A 26,541-nucleotide genomic window follows, 5' to 3' on the forward strand; every position below is an offset into this window, starting at 1 on the left:
GCACTGCACTAAAATGGAGCCACGCTGATTTCGCAGAGAAAATTTACCAAACGCTCCGCGTGCAAAAATGCTTTATTACGATAGCAATATCATGGCCGTTCGAGGCGCGACCGCGCCATCGGCCTCGCCACCACCGACATGCTGTCCCGCCATCAATGGCGCATGCATGGCTGGCGCGCGTGCAAGATTAGGAAGACTCCAAAGGCGCGGAATGCATTTGGCTGCAAAAACGACAAAGCGAAGTGGACGCACCGTCAACGCTCCGCTCAATCTGCTCAGAGGTGTAGCCGCGTTCTGCCGTCCGCTGCTCGCATGGTTAACACACTTGTCAACATCCCTGCTTTCACCTTAACTCTCTGTTTCTCTCTCCCGCTGCTGGCGTACGCACACTACAAGCATACCAGCGTTCCTACTGAGCAACTGTGTGTGTGCGCTCAACTCGTGAATCGTTACGATTTTCTTGTGGGATGCGCCGACTAAAGACGTAGGCATTTCGAAGAATTGCTTATGTATTGAGCGTCCCTGTGACACCCCTACATGCGTGAACCGTTTCCTGCCGTACTAGTAACCGTTATTAGTATTTTTTATCGTTTCAGGTTTACTTCGGGTTCAGGCACTTTCTAAGAGTATTGGGTCGGGTTCAGTTCTGGCTGGGATTCTGGTTCGGGTACGGTTTTAGGTTCGGGTTCGGTTCGACAACCTAGTTAACACACCGCCTGAGTAATTCAAGCGCAACGCTAAACATTGCTATTGCAGTCATTGCTTGGCTCTTCGGGTGAAACTGACAAGATTTTATTATTACCAGCAAAGCACAACACCGGCAAAAAATTTGCCTAGACAACTGTGTACACCATGAGCAGTGGCTTAACGATATTTTTTTTTTCGGCAGGGAGGGTGTTGCATTGGGGGGGGGGGGGGGGGGGGGCGGCACTTACTTGGCTTGACCGGGGCCGATGATGGAGAGGAAGGGGGGAGGGGAAAGGGAATCGCAGTGGAGGATGGCCGAAAATTAGGTGGGATGACGAAATTTAGAAATTTCCTGGCGCAAGTCGGAATCAGCTAGCGCAGGACAGGGATAATTGGAGATCGCTGGGAGAGGCCTTCGTCCTGCAGTGGACATAAAACATAGGACGCTGCTGCTGATGATGATATTGGCAGGTAGGGTGAGGTGTTTGCTATTGGCGGTGTTCGTGTGGGTTTTAATGAAGGTTTAGTTGAATTCCTAGTTGTGAGAAAAAATCGTCTTCGCAAGAACATGTTTTCTCATTCAATATTTTCGTTGTGTAGAAGGTACCATAAATACATATAATATAATGTTCGATATAAACACTACATGCAAAACATCGGCGAAGTAAAGAAAAATGGGGAACGTTTTTTGAGTTTTGTAGAAAGGAACTTGAAAGGTAAAGGGCTGAAGGCTAATACAAGTCGTTTCTAAAATAATCTCTTTGATACACACAGGCTTATTGTCAGGCGTGTGCAAGATGCGTTACATCAAGTGAACTTTCGCGTCGTCCGGGGTTACTGACATTGGAAGCTTGTCGGAGATTGCACTGGCTTGAAGTAACTTCGGAGATAAATCCAGAATTTCAAGAATATCTGCATTATACAAGAAATAATCGATTAGAGTACGAATAGGCAACGACAGACGGAGTCGGAGTCCTATACCTGACGATACTCGTTCTTTTCGGGAAGCATTTCAGATTGAAATTTTCTTTCACTTGATGTCGCAAGCTTTACTCCATTGCTTCCCATTTCATCTAATGTGCCATCACTGCTGTGACATACCGTAGTGTCCTTTGACTCATTTATATTTGCCTTTGTTATGTCACTTATTTGCTGCTTGTTTCGTGTTTATTACGTGTCGATCGGACTATTCAGAGTTATCGCTACGTATACTACTTGAAATTTGCGTTCGTGCTATTTCTGTGGTTCTTGCACTTGCTTTATTTATTTATTTATTTATTTATTTATTTATTTATTTATTTATTTATTTATTTATTTATTTATTTACTTATGGCACTGCACTGGTAATTTTCTTCACTTGGACAAATAAAGATATATTATGAAATTTACCCAATTTCTTTCCGCTGACAAAGAAAGGCTAGAAGTGTAGACTAAGGTAAAAAAAAATAAACCAAAAGAGTACACATTTTGAAGCCATTGCGACGATGAACGAAGCTGTCACCGGACTGTGTCTTATAGCTTTTTCAGTCATGAGCTTTTTCAGGATCTCGTGAGCCACGATAGCTATACGCACGTCATATTTATTTTATTGCCATGAGAAATTATCTGCGTAGTTTACCTACCTAGATACGAAGTAACTAAGCCAATAATGTACCCTTGGTGAGATCACCCGCTTAACAGGATAAACATGAAAAAAAAAGCAAATCAGAACAATAACAGATATTCGCCCAAATGACCAACGAGAACTTGAGTACTTTGAGAGTTACGGCTACCTCGCCAGTGAAGCTGGCTGAACGGCTATGGCTATCTGTGGCTAAGAATGGAGCAACAACAACAAAAACAACACTTTACTGCTGCTTCTTACAAAGTATAGTTATAGGTGACGGCGTGTGATACAATAACCCATGAGCTTCAGCGTTGACAAACCTTAGAAAATCCTTGAAGCTTTTGCTTTTTTCTGTTATTTTGTCGCTTGTCCTGGTGATGGCCAAGAAATATTCGCAAATGCGTTCAAGCACTGATGTATTAGTAGGTCACTCATTGGAAGGCATAAAGATTATGAAAAAAATATCCATATGACTATATGTGCTAAATAAGCACTCATTATCTGGAGATGACAAGTTAAAAGAAACTTCACATGTTCTCCCCCGCTTTCCGTCTTCCCCTAGGCACATACATATCTCCTCGAAAGATAACGAAAAAGAAGAAAGTATAACAATGTCACTTGAGGCAACAACAACAACAACTGCACTGCAGTGTCTGATGAAACTCCTTGTCTCTACTTCGAAGATGACGAAGTATCGCAGATTGGCAAAATTACTCAGAAGTCATCACATGTGTTTGTATCCGGACATCAAACCCCATCACACCTCAAATAATCATGGTTCCGGAGCCCTGTGAGGTTTTGTCAATGATAACCCTTGCACGTGCTTAAACCATATGGGATATGCCAGAGCGAAACATTAACCAGCTATAAGAACAGGAAAAAATAAAATAAAATAAAATAAAATAAAAAAGGGCTCGAATAGGCAAGCGCTTCAGACCTCTTATGCTTTTACCGCCACAAATATGATCGAGAAAATTTTACTCTATTTAATTTCTAACCTTCTGCTTAGCTTCTGAATTCTGATAACATGTTTCGTAATAAATATATATCTGGCACCTTAAGAGACTCCACTGAAGTAACGACGTTATTTTTGCGTTGAGATGCATAATGCAGCATCTACGTTGCCTTATCGGTTTCTGTAACCTAATAATGGAACAACGATATTGTGGAATACAAAGCCGTGGCTTCAGGCATTCCTTCAAAATTTCGCCAAATTCCGGTCTACAAAGCGCTAGGAAGGTGATGCCGCCATGAAGTAGAACTCTGCCTCTCTCTTAGGCGCTGTTGATATAATAATAGCAAACCCCACTCGTTTGTATGAAATTGCGTGACCGGATGCGCCCCTGGCGATAACACAGACAACATCGCCAAGTTCGAATTTCTTGCTTACAATGGTCGTCGAGACCAGTCTTTATGTAATTCAGGAGAATATCCGCGTAGTTCTAAAGAGAGAGACTGGAGAGAAAGAACAAAAAAAAAATAAGGCGGTAGTTCTAAAACGGCAATGATGAAAAACCAGCTTCCTGTATAGCCCAATTCAGGCGGTTTACCGTACAGCCTGCAAAGAAATCGCTTTCTTCGTAGGCATCTGAGGCTGAGAAAGATCAAAAAGCACCTTTGTCCCATCAACGCCCATATCCTGCTCTTCTCCGCTTCCAGAGAATGCTTCCGATTCGAATTTAAGCGAGCAGCACTCTAACGACAAGCAAAACTAGAAAGAAGCAATGAGAGAGAAGAAAACAAATTGCTCGCTGAAAACTAAAAAGATAGAAAAAAAAAAGATTGCCTCGAAGAAGGAAGAACGTAACAGACGACAGCGTCCCAAAGATCTCTCGCCCTTTGAAGTGGTCAGCGGGCAGGCCGGCATCGAGAATGACCTCTCGACGCCGCCCGTCGTAGTGGTGGTCTTATAGTCGTAGCCGCCTCACGCGCGGCGATTGAAAGGAAATTGGAAAGCCGGAGGTTGAAGGAGGGGGTGATGCCATCGCCGCGAATGCGCCCTGGGCATAACAACCCCCGGGCCACGGCCCGGCGTCTGTGGCGTCGACGGCGCGGCTGAGCGGTGGTAGTGGTGGTGGCCGGCACGCTGGTGATAAATTGAAACTGGCCGAACCTGCAGCTTCCTTTCTCACCACCCCGTGGCATGCACGCGCCCACACCCTTGACTCCTCGCGTCACCCGCTTCCCCAATTTTCCCTAACCCCCTCCCCTTCCCCCTCCTTTCTTTTCTAACCCCGATATCTTCTCGGTTCGGGCGGTGGCGTGGCCCACGTCCAATATAGATATTCCTCACACGTCCACTCGCAGGCGAGAAGGAAGAAGGCGGGGGGGGGGGGGGGGGGCAGCCTTTTCTGCATGCTTCTCCATAAATCACGCAGTCGGACCAACTTTCTACGGTGCGCGCGTGGCCGCTCTCCTAGTTCTCTTCCTTTCTTTTTTTTTTCTTTTCCTTTTCCGCATCTTTTCATACCTCCGCAAATATATATCTCTACTTATTCCTTTTTTTTCTTTTCATTTCACCACTGTTGTGCATAGCTTTGATTTCCTCCCAAGCGTTGTTTCGTTCAGTGAGCTTTCTTATAGATGAAGCGTTTTTTTTTTTCACCTCTGCGTGTCTTGACTACGTGCCCGGTGTGAAGGAAAAATGAATAGAGGAAGGAAGAGCAAGAACCGGAAAAGACGACCTCGTTAGAAAACCCGTCTCGGTTCCTGTGCAATAGAGAATAATTAATCGAACTTGGTCGCGGGGAAGCGCCTCGCGTCGTTAGGCGGCGCTCACGCTCCTAGCCGAGCAACAACGCTATATATGCAAGCGGCTTAGCGGCCTAACTACTGTTATTTATTTTCTCTCTTTCTTTTTCTTTCCTCGGCTTCTCTTCGCGCGCATCCGTGAGCTCTCTTGTCTCAAGGAACCGTGAAGGAGGAAAGAAGATAATGACGGCATTTAGGTGGGACAATTTTAGAGAGCATTTTGTCGGTTGATTATTATCACAACGAGAAAAACGGTATATGTAAAGAAGTAAAAGGTGCGACTACTAGAGAGCACCTAGGACAAGCTACCGGTGTTTCGTTTAGTGAGAGTGAGCAGTGGCCAGGAATGCCGGAGCACTTTTAGTTTCAGAATGCGCGCGCGCGCGCGTGCGTGCGTGCGTGTGTGGTGCGTGCGTGCGTGTGTGCGTGCGTGCGCGTGCGTGCGAATGTGTGTGTGCGTGTGTGTGCGCGTGTGCGTGCGTGTGAGTGTGTGTTTGTGTGTGTGTGTGTGTGTGTGTATGTGCATGCGTGTGCGTGTGTGTGCGCATGTGCGCGTGCGTGCGAGTGTGTGTGTGTGTGTGTGTGTGTGTGTGTGTGTGTGTGTGTGTGTGTGTGTGTGTGTGTGTGTGTGTGTGCGTGTGAGTGTGTGTGTTTGTGTGCGCGCGTGCGTGCGAATGTGTGTGCGTGCGTGCGTGTGTGTGCGTGTGTGTATGTCCGCGCGCGTGTGACTGTGTGTTTATGTGTGCAAAGGCACCAACGCGTCCGCAATCCACATTTAGATGAGAAAAAAAAAGTCATTTGCATTCTTCTGCTTGTGCAAGGTATGCTGTGTAATGACTGTTTCGATGACTGTGGCCGAATGCCTTCTTGAATAGGAAAAGGCACCCAATCAAAAACATATCTTTGAGTAGCTTAATATTTCCTTAAAGTCAGCACAAAAACTTACGTTGTCAATACCGTCGGGCAAACACTCACATGAATATTGTAATACTATAAAATCTTCCATAAGCAATGACAATGACAAGGAAATCTAGGCTCCTGAAATTACAGCAATGAGCTTAAATTTGACAAAATATATTTATAGTACCTGACAGAAAAGACTGAAAGTGAGTGTGAACACAAATCAACATTGAACAAAAAAGCAATATAGAAGGTGCTTAGGGGTTTGTGGGAGTGGCAAAAATGCGCGTTTAGCAATTGGAACTAAACTGTGTTTGTCGGTACGAGGTTTGCGTTACCGCCTTGTTCCTTTTTGAGGCTGTTTGTAAGAGAAACTGAATAGATAACTAGCTCAGATATTAGAGACTCGAATTGTTGTGGCTAACGCTGTTTTATTACGAGACAAACTGTTCAAATAAACATTTGTCTGCTTGGATATTTAGAATAAAAGACAGTATGCATGATCACGAGCCAGAAATGCCTTGGAACCAGGCCCTAAATAAGTGAATATTGCGTAAAGCTTTCCAGACGCACGCACAGGAGTAAATACTATTGTTCCTGTACAGTTTTCATGTTTCTTTTCAAGCTCCGATTCGTTTCCTCTTCACTGGATATCAGCTCACCTCACCGTCTTTGTTCGTTCTGACACCAAGAGAAAGTATTCCGCCTGACATACTTTAATTAGTTTCTTTTTCTGCAAAGAAGCCTTCTTTTTTTTCCCCTTTAAGATCATTTCAGCACTTTGAGATGTCTCATATCACCACTTCGTATAAAAACTGAGCTCTCCTGTTTTCACAGCACGGACACTTTTCTGTTTGTTGTCTTTTCTTACAGAGGAGAAAATTTCACTATAGCAATGAAACGAACCTTGGACTGGGCGCTGAAGGCAGCGAAATTGATAGCACTAAGAATATAGCGATCGTGCGAGCGTGCTTCAGTGGTCCTTTTCTTAGCACAAAACCTGTCTCCTGTTTCTTTCTCTGTTTCTTTTATCTCTCCCTTTTAAATCTAAGCGGAACCCGTTGGTATACTGTAAGGGAATGGAAAACTTTCGTTTCTCTTTCTAGAAATAGGAAAGCAGGCACAGATGCGTCCAGCCCAATCTGTGGGTGCAGACCTTCAAATTCGTAGGCGATCGCGAAAGGAAAGCTTCCCTTAATAACGTTGCCGAGAGTGACCTCCTTCGCATTTTTTTCTGAACTTCTTGCGGCTTGTCAGAACGTCCTGAAATAAAAAAGAAAGCTTCGATGCTGTCTGACGTGGCCGCTTTATATTTCGGCGCACGTGGAGAAGTTTCACAACAGAAAATTTCTCGTTTTCTAATGCGGGAACCTCTCTCGGGATTGGCGCAGAGACCTATAATTCCGTTCTTAGGTTAGCCGTTAACGTATTGACATTGTAATATCAGATTCCTTTACCTCTCTCTCATTGAAGAAGCTTTGATTACAAAATTTCAGGCTGTCAGACTGTCCATGTGATCTTAAAGAAAGTCTTTAGAATTGAGGAAGCGAATGTGTTCACGAAGATCAAGCTTGCATTTGCGTTTAAATACACTTTTCTTGCGCAACTTTTTGATTGTCTTCGCGTTTTTCTCCCACGAACGAGAAGTCTTCCAGAGAGGGACCAGAGGTACCTTTATTTTTTAATTGTACCTATTTTACTGCGACAACGTTTAGGAGTTTGAATCGTGAGCTTCAGGGTGTTTTCCTGGCTTCAGCATCGTAACGAAGAAGTTTTTCTTGGTACGATGTTACACAATGTTTCGCCTTTGACGGTTCTTGCTGTTATCGTTGTTTATTCTTTGCCGTCTGTGCTGTTCATCCTCTCCACTGTGGCCAATCTCCCTCGTGAGTATGAGCTACTATTTGAGGCCCCAAAAACAACTATGACGGTGACCCCTGTGACAGCCTGCTGTTTTCGCAGTACACGAGTGGAGAGTCGGAAGAGGATTGCTGAAGTGAGCTAATTTTTATTTTGCTTATTATGAAAAGGTATTATGTAAAAGTGAATTAAGGTCATTCATCCATAGTTTTCAAGGCAGTGGGTGGTGGGATTTGAGCAAGCGTCGTTTCTATAGTCTTGCCAGCCAAGATATACTGTTAACTAATGGCTTGTCTGTAATAAGCGGTCAGTGTGCGTCGTGAGTGTTGCTACCTGCCTCTAATTTCTCGTTTGAACATTCTTCTCAGCCACACACGAAATCGGAAGTAAATAAAAATTAAACGATAAAGTTTTCCTTGCGTATTGTCAAGCCTAACTTTCTTTTTTTTAACGAACGCGTCATACACTCTCAGTGCATGCCCTCAGTGTGAGAGGACTTATTATGCCGTATTGAGTACAGCTACATTTATTTCACCATGCCCATACCATCTTACATGCGCTAGCTGGGAGAGAAATACGGGTGAGGTTATGTCAGACACTGGAAATTCGTGCGAGTTCTGTGAATTCACTGCACTAAATGAAAGCTTGAAGTGCTACGATTGAGACAAACGGTATCCAGACAAAAGAACGCACGCCCGCTGGGCGCCTTGGCAGGGACTGTAATACCTCCACTTACCGGTAAGATGGAATTGGATAGCCCTGAGCTGCACAGGCCAGTTCAATAGCGTCCTGCCCCTCGACAGCATGGACAAAAGGGTGGCTGTCGGTGATCTTGGGAGACGCAGCTCCCTGAGGTTCTGCGGCATTGAAGGGAAGAAGTTAAACGCGAAAAATGAAAGCCCTGCTCACATTTCAAGTTAGAACATGAACATTTCAAGTGTACGCCAGAAACGTTACGTTATAGATGTTTAACAATTTGAGGTAAACACACACAAAAAAGTATTTAACAGAAGAGGTATCTGACGCATTTTATGGAATGACAACTCGTATTCTATAGTACCTAAATACTTCTAAAGTAGATATTTTTTTATATATTAAGTAAGGTTGCGTTGACGAAATCATTTAGTACCTTCCGAGTTTAAGCAATAACCCTTTTGTCTTTTTTTCTGGTGTCCGAGTTTCTCACACCTACCTTATATGGCCGTCACTTCTAGACCTGAGATAATTGAATATAACAAATTTGCTTGTGTGAACAATGTGTCATTATTGGAAGGTAGATACTGCAGGCTCGTGACAAAGGTAAAGTATCTTTCTCTTCAACGTGCACTGCGGATACAAGCGGTAGCTGGAAAAGCTCGAACACCAGCACCCCTCCGAAACACGCGACTGGGTAGGGTAGGACGGAAGTGCCCGCCACTGAGGTGCTTAGCGTGGCCCAGTTTCTGCACACATATCAGTGTCGAAGGCGAGGGATAATAGAACTCCCCCCGCCCCTCGTGCTATGCATTCGGCATTTCCTACGGCACTTATTACGACCTGCGAGTTATGGTACAGTTAGGTAGGGTTTATAAAGACGTTCGCGCCATCGGGTGGTGGGTGACACTTACCTTGAATGATGAGCCTGCCTGACGAGGCGCTCGTCACGACCTCGTTGGTCAGCTTGTGCCTCGTTCTGCAGCGATAGCTGCGCAGGCGATCTCCAGACTCCACGTGTCGGACGTAAAGCTCCCCAGTGGGCAAGATGCTGTACCGTCCTGCAACGGGTGCAATGATCCACATAAGAAGACTACTTCGCTAAAAGGACTACGCTGAGGAAAAGCATTGTAAGTGCTTCGAGAAACAGGCAAATGTGACACAGTGGTGTTCGCTACACGTTCAGGAGTGAAGTCCCTAACTGGTGCTGTGCTAACAAGTGAGTAATCGGTGACACGTTATACACGTAAAGCGCCCTTGTAAATGGTTAAACAACAATTGTTAACGCTAAGCCGCAGGACCATGTAGCTCACTTCTGCAATGATAAGCAGCGACTGATGAAAGTAAAAAGGCAGGCTGGCCAAGTTTTAATCTTTGTGACTTGCACTGAGGAAGCCCCCCATCACGATCACGAAACACGAAAGAAGCACATTTGCGCTCATTGTGCACTGCACTTCTTAAACGTGACGCAATAGGTAAAGTTTATGCGCAAGTCGCCAAAATGCATTGAGTGGTGAAGTTCTAAGAAGGTGCGCTTTCATAAGGCATATGTTAATGCTCTTTATTAAACGAACTAAACAATCACAAGGTGTGTTTAATGTAGGACGAAGTACGGTAATATTACCTAAACAGACGCTGTTGAATAGTGTTGAACTCCACGGTAGTTAAACAGAAAATATCAAGTGAGAAACGTAGATATGGTTAAAAAAATGTCACAGCTCCGCCCTAAGGGTGAAGCAATGAATGCGATAGCAACACAGCAATGTCATACGAAGTAAGGTGAGCGGCTTTGGTAGCAATATGAATTGTAGTAAACATGAGCTGATTAAGTAAGCAGGTGTGCTGCGGCGTAAGTAGACCGACATGAAGAGAGACTCGATGACCACGAGAAGGCGCGTGTGAAACGGTGGTGTTGATGAGAAGCGCTGCCCGTGGGCAGCGCGTGCGAAGGGACACACCTGTAGCGCTGCACTGCCGATCCGGGCAGCATTGCATGTGTAGCGTGCGTTGGAAAATGTGGCCCGACTATTACTAACTGAATGAACAAGCGTGGTGTGAGCGTCCACAAACAAACATGAATAGATCACACTGAATGACTGCAGACAACGACTGTCAAAACGGTGGCAGCAAGCGCATATATGCCGCAGCGGGCGAAGGTACGTGCGGTCTATCGCTTCAACGGAAACTGAGCGGCGAATGCACAGCGCATAAAGATCAGAGGCGTGTGGAGATAAGAGACGGTGCGAGCGAGCGACGAGCGCGGTTGTTCGCCGAGTAAAAATGCGCCCCCCCCCCCCCCCCGCTCCCTCCGGCGCTCGCTTCCCGCTTCCTTGCTTGCGCGTGGAAGATTGAGTGCGTTCGCTCTCCGTGACAGCGTGCGTCCCCGCACGCTTCCGCTCGGGCATACGGCGCGCGGCGAAGATTTTATCTATGCGGAACCTCACGGCGACGGCGACGACGACGTTGACGGCGACGCCGATGGCAGAAATCCGGTGGAAGTGTCCATATAATTGCTATCGCAATAAAAAAAGACTCGGCGAATGCACTTTATCCCCATCGCACATCGCTCTGAAGACGAGGCCTGCACAAGCGAGCACTTCACCCACGTCGCAGATCGCTTTCAAGATACGGCGCGTGGCCGCACTATGAGCAGCAGCCGACGGACCATGACGCAACCCCCCCCCCCCTCCTCTCCGTCGCCACGCCAACGTGCCTCGCGTGCGAAAGACCACGCGCTTCGGGCCTGCTTTCCTCCCTCGCGTGCGCTACATTGACCCGCGATTGCCGGCTCATCCTCGTACGCTTTCACTCGCACACAAAGCGTACGGCGCGCGGCGACGATTTTATCGCCGTCGGACTTTATACGGAACCTCACGGCGACGGCGACGGCAGAAATGCGATTGGAGTGTCTATATAATTGCTATCGCAACAAGAAATGTACAAACTCAGAAGAGTGATGGCATTATTCTTGGAACTTTCGTACGAAAAGTATAGGCGAGGATGGAACGAAGACCATTCGACACGAGCGCTGACTAACACACAAAACAGTAAAGAGACTAACCAAATAAGAAAGAAGCATCCGGTTGGCTACCCTCCGCAGGGAAACGAGGAGGAAGGAATAGAAAGATTAGAAAAAGAAAGACAAGGTTCCTCAAAAACACCTTCACACAAGAAAAGTGACAGATCATCAAAAGCGATCACAACGACCAAGCCAATTGAAGAGACTAAGAACGTGTCCCTGAAAAACTTCGTTACAAACTCGTGTGTGTTTATATAGTACGGTAGCAAGCATGACTGGGAGAGCAGGAAATAAATGGTTGAGGGGTAGACTACAAATAAGAGCTATGCGCTGCTGTTTTCTCGATATAAAACTAGCAAAGCTCCACGGCTGCAACACCTGCCCGCGCCATTCATTATTAATATCTCGTCTTTGTAACCAGCTCCCTGACTTTGCCACAACCTCACCCGCTCCTAACCTTGCTCGTAAAGTTCATCACGAGTTTTTTTATACGATTATCTTTTCTTTTTGGTCTGACTTTATCTGATGCTATGCTGTCGTTCCACCTTAGCACTAAGGAGACCTATGGCGGAAGCTCAAGATTTATCCGCGTCATGCCCGAATGGATAGCGTCCTTTATTTCGCTTCTTTCGAAACGTACGCGCTTGCGCAATTACAGTCGCGAGGGCTCTGACGAAGCATTAATCTGGTGACACTGCAGAAAAAAAAAGAAAAAAAGAAAGACAAAAAAAAGGAAAAGGAGAGAGACGTTGCAACGACAGGGTTTTCATGGCAGCAGGATTACTGGTACACGCACGAAAAATGTAAATAAAAGGAAGAAAAGAGAGAAGGCACCAGCCCAAGAAGGCAGATAACGATGACGTGGCAATAATGAATTACGGCCGCAGCCCCCAAACAATTTCCCGCTTAGAAACAGGCTGACTGCGTGTCGGAGCGTGAGCTGCGAACGACGAAGACGACGACGACGACACGGTCTCTCCGTACACTCGGGCACGATTGTCAGCCACGGATCGGAGAGGGTGTCGCGCGCGCGCTCGCTTTGTCTTAATTCGGCAGCGGCAAAAGTTGCGGTACGACGGATAGGCATCGCGGCGTCGTCGGCCGGTGGGCGGGGATCGAAGGTCCCGGACGTTATGTGCAACGCGAGAACACACACAAAAAAAGGAAAGTGAAGTAAAAGAACAAACGACGAGCATGGGTTGGCGATGAAAGCTGGCTGTCTCAAATCGGGAATAATGTGTTGCGCCCGCTTTTTGCGGAAATCTCCGCCTTCTCCCGTGCCGTTATAGCGGCAGCTTTGAGGACGCTAATCGGGCAGGCCTGGCTTGCCGGACGGCAAAAGAGCGGCGTCACCCGTGTACGTGGCCTTTTTTTCTGGCTTGACGCGCTAATGGGCTGGTGATTTATTCGAACACGCTGATCATCGACCTCCATTAATCACGTGCTCAGAGGGGGGAAAAAATAGAGGACTCGTGATCAATGTCCGCCCGGGTGGTGCCTTTTGCGGGGGCGGGTACGTGCCTGTAGATCACAAGATCCAAACACGGAAAGTAAAGCCGCGTAAGGCGCACCACCCGCCTCCCAGCTCATCGTTTCCTTTCTCTCTCTCTTTGTTTCTTTCTTTCTTTCTTTCTTCTCCTGTACTACAGATTGTCGTCGTCGGAGTGAACAAGCATGTTTCCGCACGACTAGTCGCATGTCTTCTGATAAAAAGAACCGTGTTAGGCTGGCTGTCGCGTATTGAAGCTACGAAAGAGACATTCAACTTTAGTGATGCCAGCACTGAACAGACGTTCAATAGGAGTCGTGCTCCTCGACGCTCGTATTTTACACGCCCATTATATCGATTTCTCGCTCTTGCCCCCAGCGATATGTACTTGTAGTGGTTGAAAACCTGCGATTGTCATCCGTATAGTCGGGAGAAAAAGTCTGTTGACCGTGGTATCAGCATTCTTTTAGCACAGCCATGAAATGTGGATTCCCCTTGATTAATTGCATCGCTCTAACAGTAGCACGTAGGCTGTGCCACTTGATTTCAACCATGCATGCCTGGGAAACGAATCGAACAGAAAACGAATCACGGAATCTGTGGTCTCTAGACTTCTGCTCGGGTCTGTACACACACTCTAATACGCCTAATTATGAGCATTCCTCGTTGGGCTAGTTGGCGAAACGTAGCTACTGGAAGAGGACCCTTGTTGGAACTTGCTACATAAAACCGAAGAGATTATATCTATTTTCTTTTCTGTTTTTCACCTGTAGTTTTGTGGTTCTGCACGTCATTGAGGTATATTGCGTGCAACGTTATAGACTACTTTTGAACGGCTAATAAAACTGTACTTAGTGGCGCTACGTAACATTTCTGGACGCGACCTATTTTTGCGATTTCTGTGCAGTGGTGGCAGGGAATAAAGCGCAAACAATAAGGTTAGGGTAAATTTATCATTCTGCTAACCAAAGTTACTTCCATTTTAATTGCGAGCGATATATATCGTTATAGAGGACTGCTTTGGCGAAGGCACTACCGTGTATTTTACGGGACGTTTGACGTGGGGCATGTCGGTTGCACCCGCAAAATTTAGTTTATTATTTTGCAGTAAAGCTTGCATGCAGCCGATAAATAACTTGTGTATGTTATTGCGCGCGTGATGGAATCCTTTTTATGATATAACGTAGCATGACGGACTTTATAATACTGAAATATTTAATTACTCCGTAATTAGCATGATTCATCATAAAATGCACCAAGGACCATTCTACCCCCGTGACTTGCTTTCAGTAGGATCTCAAGCACCCTGGCATAACATTATGTATGTTTCGCACATGTATCCACAGTCGATCAGAATTAGCAACTGATGGGGCTACCCTTCCCTGCATGTGTGCCATTTTGCGCTTCTCTTCCAATGGCTAATCATGAACAGAAGTGCATTGGCCTGAGGTGCAGACATTTTCCGTTAAACGGAAAGAGTCGATGCACTGGTGTTATCATCGCCGATGGAAATAAGATAAATCTTATTCAGAGCGCTATACAGCCCCCACAATTGTGCTAATGTAATTGATTTGTTATACTTTGCCTTAAGTGGCCAGGACCGGATTAAAAATCTGGAGAACCTCCCTCCAGTCTAGTCAGAGACCCAGCCGCCCCCCCCACCTAGCTTTACCCCTGCCTTTCTCACTCGCTTTTTTAATATATCCGACAGCGTTCTCGCGCCCAATTTACTTCAATATAAGTAGCCTAGAAAAACACTAACAAGTTCAATCTTGATATTGTTGCACAAGAAGTTCGAAACTAATGTCCATTGAGAGGGTTTTGTTCATCTTAAGCAAAAACTCATCTCCTGGTTTTCCTTATTTCAGTTTAAACATAAAAGTGTATTGCTCCAGGCTCCGCGCTTTGCCCTGATGCTCCAATGCTTGAACTGGTGCTTCCGTTCAAGAACGAGCAGCGTAAGACTCCACTACTTCACCTAAATTCAAACTTCGAAGCTGATGAGTGGCAAGTACTCACCTGTTGTTTTTTTTTTTTCATTTAGGGCTACATCCTAACAATTGCCCTCTGTACTCCGCAGATCGAGAAATCTGCGCAGTACCATCAACCTCTCTATATATGGCTTTCATAGATTATGAAAAGGCACTTGATTCAGTAGAGATACCAGCAGTCATAGACGCATTGCATGATCAAGGAGTACAGGAGGCATACGATAATATCTTGGCAAATATCTACAAGGATTCCACAGCTACATTGGTTCTCCACAAGAAAAGTAGAAGTTACCTATGAAAAGAGGGGTCAGGCAAGAAGACACAAGCTCTCCACTGCTATTCACTGCATGCTTAGAAGTGTTCGAGCTCTTAGACTGGGAAGGCTAAGGAGTGACGATCAACGGCGAATAATTCAGCAAGCTTCGGTTTGCAGATGACGTTGTCCTATTGAGCAACAATGGGAACAAATTACAACAAATGATTGAGGACTTTAACCGAGAAAGTGTAAGAGTGGGGTTGAAGATTAATATGCAGAAGACAAAGATAATGCTCAATAGTCTGGCAAGAGAACAAGAGTTCATAATCGCTAGTCAGCCTATATAGCTTCTGTGCAAGAGTTGTTTATCTAGGTGAATTACTCACAGGGGACCCTGATAACGAGAAGGAAATTTACAGAAGAATAAAATTGGGTTGGAGTGCATTCGGCAGGCATTGCCAAATCCTGACTGGGAGCTTACCACTGTCACTGAAAAGAAAAGTGTACGATCATTGCATTCTACCGGTGCTAACATATGGGGCAGAAACTTGGAGGTTAACAAAGTATCTCGAGATCAAGTTGAGGACAGTGCAAAGAGCGATGGAACGAAAAATGTTAGGCCTAACGTTAAGAGACAGGAAAAGAGCGGCGTGGATCAGAGAGCAAACGAGGATAGCCGATATTCTAATTGACATTAAGATAAAAAAGTGAAGCTGAGCAGGCCATGTAATGCGTAGGATGGATAACCGGTGGACTATTAGGTTTACAGAATGGATACCAAGAGGAGGGAGATGATGAATAAACATTTATTGGGCCCAAAATATATTGGTGGTGCCCACAGGCGCCAGACGGGGTGGTTCCCTAGTTACGGGACCCATATGTTCCCAGCAGCTCCTGGCCCTTGTCCGTCAGTGCGAGCTGAATCGGTAGGGCTTGGTAGACCTTGCTATCCAGCCCCGCCCTACCAAGAGAAGGGAAGCGCAGTCGAAGATGGCAGAAAACTAGGTTGGGTGATGAAGTTAGGAAATTTGCAGGCGCAAGTAGGAATCAGCTCGCGCAAGACAGGGGTAATTGAAGATCGCAGGGAGAGGCCTTCGTCCTGCAGTAGAAATAAATATAGGCTGATCATGATGATGATCGTAAATAGTGCCTTTTAGGAAATCTAACGTTGCTAAGATATTAACTTCCGCAAACTATAGAAATTTTAGGATGTACCTAAATCTAAATTATGCATTTTAAAAGTTTGCTGAAGTCAATAACGAGCATATAGCACGAAAGGAAATCATTCTAACCACAGCCACGGAAAAAAAAAAGAACGGCAGCATTTCTCCCTGCTTTTCATGTACATGACAAATAGGGAGACCTTTTTAACATGGTACATGCAAACTCCATCAGAGATTGCAGGCGATGCTGAAATGAAAGAAACTCACGCGAAATAAATGACACGCCGTGTCTGCGATTTTTTTTTTCTTTACAGTGTGGAGGCCTTGCCTCTCGTGGAATGGGAGATGTTTGCAATGGTCTGCAATGGTGAAAGACTGATATATCTTCAAGCAGACGTAGAACACGAACTTCCTTTTTGCGTCCTGTGCACTCACTGTTAGAAAGAAAAAGACAGGAGCCCTTTCCCTTATGGCTGGAATGGCCCCGGTGGTTTGTTTTTTCTTCTTTTACTCTTACGTGAAGCTAATATTTTTGCATCAAGTGCGCACTTACTGTAGTTCCTAAAAAATATTTATATGGATGGTTCGCGCACTAGACCTGTAGCACAGTAGGACAGCTGTGGTTTTCCCTCTTTTTGTTTGAGAACGTATCAGTGTGAAACTAGGCTCAATCTAGCTTTGTCACATATGCTCTGTTCCAGGCTGTGAGCACACACACAAACACACACACACACACACACACGCACACACACTTGCATATATATATATATATATATATATACTATATATATATATATATATATATATATATATATATATATATATAATTTCACTCCGACGAAGACCGGGCCCATGGCCGAATCTTCAGTTTACTAAAGAAAGCTCTTTTCACTTGTGTCACCACCCCTTCCATCAGCCTATCAGATAGATAGATAAAAAAAGCAAGAAAATTTAGGTGCGCCTCCAACGCGGTCTCATTCGCCGCATGCTCATGCGTGGAGATTGCATGCAGAAACGTGTAGTCTTTGCGCGCCCATGAGAGGCACTGGTGTTCTCTTCGAAGGTGCGTAAAGACACAACTCGAGGCTTTGTGTAAAAGGCTTCAGATTCATTTCTTAACCCTTAGCTTGGAGTCAAGACAGGATAAGATAACGCCAAGGGTGCGACCGCACAGTTTCGAACATGCCGGACGCTACTTTCAAGTAGACTCCCATGTGCCCCACTCTTCGCAAAGTTGCCACACAACATAAAGAACGCGCCAACAAGTGGTGCTAGCACTTTTCTAAGGCGTAGGATAAATTAACAAATACCCGAAACTGCTGCTCAAGAAGTGCTCATATTGACGTGGCATGATGTGTCTTGGCATAGCCTACAATTGCCGGGCGCTACATAGCGGAGTGCTCACATATTGCCACAATACAAAGGTGAAAGCGAAGAGAAACGTTTCTTCTGCAAGTACCTAACTAATGAGCCCGCCTCTCGTATGTACGACATGGGGCTGCACTAGCAACGGTATGCTCTACTCAAGGAAGGCGACGGTGCACTTGGGGGCAAGTTTCATAGAAATCGACATAAGAACTGTTGTTAAAACGAAATCAGCAACCAGACAAGGCTTGCGCTGTTTCGTTCCTAATTAAAACAGTTGTTAACGCTCCGCATCAATGCACCGTTGAACGGGGCAAATGTAGCGGAGGGAAGAGGTAATGCGTGTATAGACGAGAAAGTTTTGTTTCACGCCAACCACTCTACGTTCTTTTTATATGCGTGATAGCGCGAATTCACGACTTCTAAACGCAAAATAATAAATGAGACAACCCACTCTTCCAAGCTTTAGCGTACCCGTATACTGTGAGCTGCAAGTTTACGATGCGCTGGTACTTCCCAATTAGCAGGGCATGCCACAACCACCGCCTGAGGCGTTCAACCTCCAAATACTATAGTTCAAAACCTAAACATCACTGCCGCTTCAAAGTGTTCGCTTCCGGCTCTGACGCGCTGTGATACGGGAAATTCGAAACTTGCCGGGCGGCGAGGAAGTTTTACCTCTGACGCAAGCGAGGCACCTTGTCGATTCGAGTTTGCGAAAAAGTACGAAAGCAGAGTAGAAAAAGAAAAGAAGGATATAGAACACCAGGGAAAGCGTCTCAGCTGTCATTCCCGAGCTAGAGATTATTGAGCATCAACTCTTGGGTGAACAGCGACGCCCTCGAGGTGAGGTACGTGTGGTGGCGCCTTAACAGCGTGAAACTTGATAAAGCGGGAAGAAGTTTGCCGCCACATTACTCTGGGTGCTCGAATATTGCGCAACGAGTCAGACGGTGTTTGTTATTGCTACTACATGCCTTGGGCTCTCGAAAATGTTTGCGAGATGGCCGGGAGTTGTTGATTGTGTAAGCATGGACGATGTGACCGCGTGAGTGCGTCGCGTTTCCAGGAAGAGGTCTTCAAAGTAAGTGACATCTCAGCCCTCGATCAGCCATCGCCTTGAGAACAGCACGCTTCAAAATGCGTTTAGCGAAGCAACCTTAAAATACGACCTCTTGCGTTATGTTAGTAGTCTGCGTGGTTGTATACCTACTTAGCATATTACACCATGAGAATGCCCTGCACGCTCCATGATTTTATACCTGTGCCCCCCTCTATAAACGCGTGACAGCAGAGCGTGGAGAAGTACACCAGACGCCTCCTGAACACAACGACGCGAACCAGCACTCGCAGCTGCAGCTGCAAAAATATTTGGAGGGTACGCGATAGCATTCAAAGATACTTGGCTGCTTCTCACGCTTCCCGGCAAGCTGCAGCTTACTGTAACCGTAATGTTCACTGGGAAACGCTGGCGGTGAACGATATGCACTGAAGGCGCGCTTTCTGGTAGCAACTGCGGCCTCTTGCGTGGGCCGATCTTCTGTTATTGCTTCGCACTTTTAATATTTCTGTCTGAGAAGATTTAACATAAAAGGCATCCGCTGTCGGTGTTTTGTTTCATGACATTTGTTTGTGAGCTGTCATTCCACTAAAGTTGCTCACAAAGTGTGAGCAACTTTAGTCGTAAACGAGGTATTCGTAAAAGAGGTAACGACGGTCGGCGCCAACACCGCATTTTTTGCGACACAGGGGCCCTTAACGCTGTCGGGTTAAAATGGAACCGCTTCAAGATGTATAAGCCAATCTTGGTTTCTCTGAAACACAAGACCGTACCGCAGCAGTTTGCGTTGCTTAATTACGATGATTTTTTATGGTGCTAATATTGTCTTGCAACGTTTCGTGACTTTTTAAGTGTTTATGGTTTCCTTGTTTATGCTTATGGAGCAGAAACAGCCTCGTTTGCGCGGCATTTTTAACTGTTACGTATATACTTACACAACAATTCTAAGACAAAAAGGCAACAGCCGACTTATGCAACTTCGCAAACACAGAATTTAAATTTCAGGGAAGCTGAGTTCTATCTAGACAAGAGTCCTCAGTGGCCTGCGCCGTCCTCGGCGTTTGAATTAATTATTCGATGGGTAGTTATTCAATTGGCTGAATTAATTATTTCTATAAATAATTATTAATTAGAAAATACTATAAGATTTATGTGAAAATATAGAACGAAGGACACATACATTAGTATCGTAGTGCCGATAATCCGGAAAAAAAAGAACGTTCATATGAGAAACATTTAACACAAGTGGAGTCTATAATAAAGAGACACATATCGTATAACGTGTACCTGTTTTGCCCGACAAATAGGTGTCTCCATTCACCGCGGAAGTTTTCCGCAGCGTTTCCACTCTCTACTCATCGCCCCCGGGCGTTGCGAGTCGATTTCAGTGGGCGCTTTCCACTTTGGGCAACTTTAATTTCCGTTTCCGGAACTGGCATTTCAATTAAACGCTCCCCGATGACCTCGGTGCTTTCCTGGTGGAATCGTGTTCCGTGTGATTACAGATTAAAGCGGGTCCTTCGCTGCACGCATCTCGGCGACAAAAACACTGCGGCACACGCGCAACGTGACAAGGGCGCACCGACGCCGGACGACGCTATGCTGAAAATACGCCGTAAATAAGTCACACGTGGTTGCCGCTTTGCGCTATCATATAAAATTACCCACCGCGAAAAAAGTTTCTGTTTCTTCGCTCGTGATAAAGTCGCCGTTGGAGTGAGAAGTGTGGGCAGATATTTACTGCAAAGGCAAATATAAGCTATGAAAAGGCCCACATTTTTCGCAAGTTTATCCGTACAACAGGGGCATGGGTAGGCTGCAGTGCTGTCGTAATCAAGTGCATATAATGGAAAGAATGTGTCGCGTCTGCTTCTCGCGTTATTGCGTGACTGTGAACTCACGGGGTGCTATAACGCGAACCTGTTCCAATCTGTTCCTATTCCATTTCTGCCACAAGCCCTCCACGATTCGTCAAATATTTTTCTGGTCCCCCTACTTTGCCTGTATGTCAGGCGACATCATGAAAACCGCGAAAAATCACCACGTGAAAGTTATGTGTACGCGTAATAGATGCCTTATCACGCCGAACAAAACTGCATTTTGTTTTTCGGAATTGCCAGAGATTGCTCCGTTCCGAAAGGAATAAAAGATGGCTGCCAATCAACCGCTCGGGCACTGGCTGCTCGGAGGTGCCGGGGAGAAGGGATTTCTCTGCAAGTAATAACAATTTTCCCGTGAGAGTATAACGTAGTCAAGTCCTTTCGGGATGTACACGACATCGCTCTGTCAACTATTCTTCGCTGAGGATCCGTTTTAGCGGCATTTTTAACTTCCGTTGCACGCTGCCACGATATTCGACCAGTCACGGCAGCCTAAGCAAGGGGAAGCGGACCAATCGCAGACGCCGGCGCCATCTTCCTCATCTGGTTATCTACTTTCACTGCTGTAGCTCGGACCCACCGAGCACGCGGACCCACGGAGACCCACCGAGCGTCCACTTCTGCACGCTCCTCGCCTGCTGTCAGCCAATGATATAATAAAAATCTGTCAAGGAGGCAATGCTGTGTGCTTTTCAAAGCAAAACAAAATTATCTTCGTTATAAGAGAAGAGCGTTTGGTTGGGCTATTCAAACAAAGCTACAGGTCAACGCCTTTTGCTTTCGTCGGTGTTTACGTAAGTAAGACGTCAGGAGATTGTAATAAAACCAGAATAGCATAGTTTTACGTTATACGGGCCATGGACCGCATGCATTGTGCTTTATTAACAGTCGCGCTGAATCGAAGTAATTGCCCACACTGATTGACTGGCTAATACTTTCTCTACAGCAACAACGCAACGGCCCACACTTTCTTCCTCACCAAGCCGCTCATTCATAATACTTTGCGTTGAAAACTTGAGGTAAAAAAATTAAAAAAAAGAACACAGACTATAACAATGTAGTTAATGCTAGGTCGGTGACTGCAGTTCGACGACGACGGTGCGATAACGACGACAGTGGCGCGATGACTGTGACGATGGCGATATGATGTGGTGACGACGACACTCTATGAACTCAATTTAGGACGGCGGTCACGCTGGATTCTCAGGAGCTCGCAAGAGTCGGTAAACGACTCGAGAAGTCGGGGTATCGAGAAACGACGGTATCGAGAAGTCGGGGGCTCATAACTACTTTTCGCAATCATTGCAACAACGAAATGAAAGAGCCACTACAGTGTGCGTGTGTGTGTGTGTGTGGGGGGGGGGGGGGGCTTCTTTTATTACTAGACAGGGCTAGTGCAAAAAAATCACCATCGCATTTATTGCTTATCGCTATAGCTCAAAGCGCTAGACGCGTTTGCACCGAAGCCGTGACGTGGACTGCAGCAGCCGGTCGCGGGACGCGCGCGCAGGAAAGCTTCCCGTGTTTCCGACAGAGCCGAAGCTGAGGCGGCGTCTTCTTGGCGCGGGTAGAAATTTGATATCACTCCAGTTGGAAGGCAACAGCTAAGAAGGAAATGACATCAGTCTCAAAAAAGAAATATTAAGTGAAACACCACACCACGAGTTTCAAATTGGGACGCATGCACCGTGCACGAGGCCGGTTCGCGGTGCAGCCATATCTCTTATGCATGCAAATGGTCGCACCGGTCCACGGCATACATATACGCGCTTTTAGTTTGTTTGTTTATGTGCGTGTGGGTGGGTGCGTGTGCGTGTTTTGCTTTCGTGGGAGCAGTTACGGTGGGTGCCGCCGTAGTAATGCGCGTCGGCCGAGGCGCTTGTCGTGTCGAGGGCCCTCAGCCGTCATTTTTACGGCTTGGTTCCAAGAACTGCGCAGTAACCTGAATACGGAGCAAAGTTTCGTGGAAGAACACTGCTTCTGCTAAACTCTTCTCCCTCTATTTTGTTTTTATTCGTTATTTCGCGTCATATGCAATTCCGACTGGCATGAACTCAGTTTTCCAAAGCGTTTGGCTGGGCCGTCTCGTCCGTAACTTGAAATCGGTTTATAAGTGCAAACACCAAGCGAGCGTGACAGCTTCCTTGCCATCATAATCTTGGACGCATTTAAGGGATTCTCGAGGGAGAAATAAGTGTGAGAGAGAGTCAGCTCGCGTGACAGAGTGTTCTCGTAACCGTTCCCGAATGCGTGCTTGAGCGATCGTGGCAACGCGGCTCTATCGATCAAAAACAAATTGAGTGGCGTTCCACGTTGGGCCGTATAGTTTCACTTCTGCGATGGGAATGAAAAGGCAACCGAAAAAAAGCTTATTTTCTTTCTCGCAGGCAGTAAACACGCCCATAGCCAAGAGGAAGCTGTATTGCGTTTGCGGCTGTCGTAGTGGGGCTTCTGTGGCTTCGAGTATGCGAAGTGCTGAGTTTGTGCTGCGATGTCACGTATCAGACGGTTATATTTAATTTTTATTTCTCTACATTGAACTGTGGGCCATAGCTCTGTCAATTCCTAAAAAAGGAAAAAAAAAACACAAATGAACGAAGGTCTCCTTATATGAGAATAGTTGCAATTTCTTAGATGAAATGTTTCGGTATTATTACCTCTTCTTGCGTCTCATGTAATATAAACAACGAAGGAATGCAATGTTGAGTACTAGCCTCTAGACGACATGCGGTTGACCCAGTACTTGTGTTCTACCAACAAAATGAATGCTGGCAACCCTCTTATTCGAGTCATTGTTGTTCCGGTCACCGGAAGCTTTCAGATGGAGCGTAAACAGAGCCATCGAGCTCTATTGGAAAGTACGAGAACTCTCGTTCGAGAACGGTACGAGAAGTACAAGTTGCAGGGCAGTATTTCCGTTTGCGCTCCATCCAACGAAGCGAACGTGCTACACACTGGAGTACGACCCCTCTCGAAAACAAAGTTGTATATGAGAGACACACAGCTTGCGCTCTCCGAGTGAACGACTATGGCCACTGTAATTCACGTACCTTTAAACGTGTGGTTAGCGCTGACCTGATTTTGCATTGAAATGAGTTAAGTAGGGGCTCATAAATGTTTCTGTTCCTTCCATCACTTCATATTGTGCTAACAGTTACTGATGCCATTGCACCACGCTGCTGTTTTTCTTGCCCCGTTACGTGCGACGGAATAGACAGTGCATATAGAAGCAAAGGCACCGCACGGAAACAACCGGACCAATGTGCCAAAACCAGCACCGTAAAGACAGATTGTGGGTGAACGTAGCACGTTCCTCGGAATGAAACGAAGAGAACAGCGGAAGTGATTTATTCTACCAGCCCGAGATTGGATTCGGCCCTAGCCGATGCTTTGTGTGATGAAGCCCATGATTCAATACTTGTGAGCGCATAGCAGAAGCGCACACTCACGAAAGAGAACGTGCGCGCTTGAAAGCTCAAGTTTCTTGTTTGTTATTGCTGGCGTTGTTTTGAATAGTAAGTGCTCTTGGAGGCTTCGTACTTTCAGGGGAGAATTTGGATCAAGTCCGCAGTTCTTTCGATCGAAGTGAAATGAATGCGCAAAAAAAAAAAGAAGCTGCAACGAAAAAAGAAATATCAACTTTGACTATGAAACAAGGCACTGGGAAGTTGGCTAGGCTACAAGAATTCATTCTCGAGGGTCTTGTAATGAAACTTTCTGAGTTTGTGCTCTTTCATTTCTTAAGATGTCGCTTTGGTTGTCTGCAAAAATAGAAAGAGCACGTGACTGCCATAAGTAACCCGCCGTAGCAAACGGACATAAGAAAGAGATTAGAAGGCGTTTTCCTTCAATCTTTATTTACCAATTGCTGCTGGCCAACGTTAATCGTGTGACATTCACGCGCGGTGTATGCTAATTCCAGCTGTTAGCTAAAAAAAGGTTCATAAAAAAACAAGCATCCGTAAACCAATGCTAATGCACAAGAGGGCAGCGGAAGAACCGTTCAATGATAATTACAAAAACATATGCGAGCTGATGACCTCTTTTATTCATTTAGCCGAAAACACAAGTTGAAATGTATTTAAGCAAAGTTCTATCAAATAATGAACTATGTTTGACGTTTGTGACAGAAACTGCTGTGAACTTATGATTTTCAATAAGCAAAGCAGCAGCAAATCTAAGGTATTTGCATGCTTGCATCTTCCCTTGCAAGTAGGTTTCCAATACTAAGCATGAGTGCTTAGACCTTACGCAACATATTCTCAAATGACGAAACGGAAACTTAATTCCGCGGGGGCTGATCTAATGCGCATGTAAAGGCGCTTCCTCGGTAGAACGCAGCTATCCTCTTCCGAAGCTTTGAAAGCATATATATGTTCAGCCTTGACTTAGCGATCGAGGAAACTTATGAAATTCACTTTCCCAGCGTGCTTTCGACGACGAAGGTCGATGTAAAACTCATGCCAAGAACAAAGGAGGTACCATGTAAAACCTTCATCTCGTGTTCTGTCCTTGAAAGCCATTGTAATAATGAAATTTTGCCCACTCGCGTCTGTCACTCCACATGGCATGAACTGCGTGATGAGGCTCGCAAGCTGCGCGATGGTAGAAGAAAGAGGGCCACGTGTCTGCATTCAATTCCGGCACAGTGCACGCGAAAGATAAATCGGAGCGAGGCGGCGAAATCATCAAAGAGATGGTGTTTTCTGGAGCTAAGAACCTTAAAGGGATGTGCTCTCAGAAGAGAGAAGAAAAAGAAAAGAAAGCGGCCAAGATTAGGCTCGAAGCTAGAGCCTGAGAGATAGGAGAACCTGGAGGTATGAGCTCGCACCGCCGGCTTTGGTGCAAACAAAAAGAGGAGGCAAAAGTTGTTAAGGACAAGTATCGATCGCCGAGAAGCAAATTACCCATAAATCAGTGCAAGATGAAAATGAAAGTTGGCTCTCGGGCAAAGCACCGGTCTGTACTCGTATAGGAACGAGGTTGAGAGGGAGGCGAGAAGAGATACGGGCGCCGCAAAGGCGAGAAATATGAGTTAATCAAAGGCCATCTCCCTGGCCTGATGCTCTGAAGTGGCGAGTGGTCGGTATTAGACGACGACACCCGGAGAAATTTTATTCGTTCGTGCTGCCGGACGAAATTGAGTTTCGCGTCGCGTATCGAGCGTTCAAATTTATGGGTTTCCTCTCTCGTCAGTCCGTGAATGCAAAAAGAAAAAAAAAGTAATAATGATAAAAAAGGCGATTTCTCAGAAATATTCCCCCACTATGCAGATCTGTGAAGAAAAAGCGCAGCTGAGTCGATATACGTTTCCTTTCAGAAGTTTCTCCACACCGAGGAACGTCGCCTTTACGTTCCATTTTTTTAATCTTCATTTGGATAAAAGAAGAGATGACTAAATAACACCTCGTTGCTCAATAAGCTTTCTAATGAAGGCTGTCGAAGCAGACCGTTTGTTAGAAGCAGTTCTGTTTTTCTTGCTACCGAAATATGAGGTTCCTAGATAATTACATTCACGCTCTTTAGCTTCTTCAGCTTCGGATATCCGTCAAACATGATACCAGACCGATAACTTTGAAGTAGAGGTTGAAAAATTGGGTTTGTAATTTAAACGCAGTCACGGAAGTGTCATATAGTATAATGTGGGTAAAGAAACACGAACAGCAACATGGACCAAATAACCCAGCTTAAGCTACGTAATGCGCACGAAATACGAAATGCACTCGTTAAAGAGATACAACATATTAAAAGCATGAACGGTGCATGCTGGCGTATTTCGCTATCACACGAAAAGTTCCAGCTTGCAATCCTCTTAAAGCAC

General features: G+C 45.6%; 1 protein-coding gene across 1 annotated transcript in view; it reads right to left on the reverse strand.

Annotated features, from left to right (window-relative positions):
* LOC119448568 (Down syndrome cell adhesion molecule-like protein Dscam2) overlaps positions 1 to 26,541 on the reverse strand; it is a 287,509-nt gene that overhangs the window by 74,873 nt on the left and 186,095 nt on the right. Inside the window, exons 5-6 of the mRNA XM_049665471.1 lie at positions 9,412 to 9,558; positions 8,541 to 8,661 (exon numbers count right to left, since the gene is read on the reverse strand). Coding sequence (XP_049521428.1) covers positions 8,541 to 8,661; positions 9,412 to 9,558 — 268 coding nt within the window. The remainder of the gene's footprint in view (positions 1 to 8,540; positions 8,662 to 9,411; positions 9,559 to 26,541) is intronic.

Source organism: Dermacentor silvarum, chromosome 4, assembly GCF_013339745.2.
Source record: "Dermacentor silvarum isolate Dsil-2018 chromosome 4, BIME_Dsil_1.4, whole genome shotgun sequence".
Classification (NCBI taxonomy): domain Eukaryota; kingdom Metazoa; phylum Arthropoda; class Arachnida; order Ixodida; family Ixodidae; genus Dermacentor; species Dermacentor silvarum.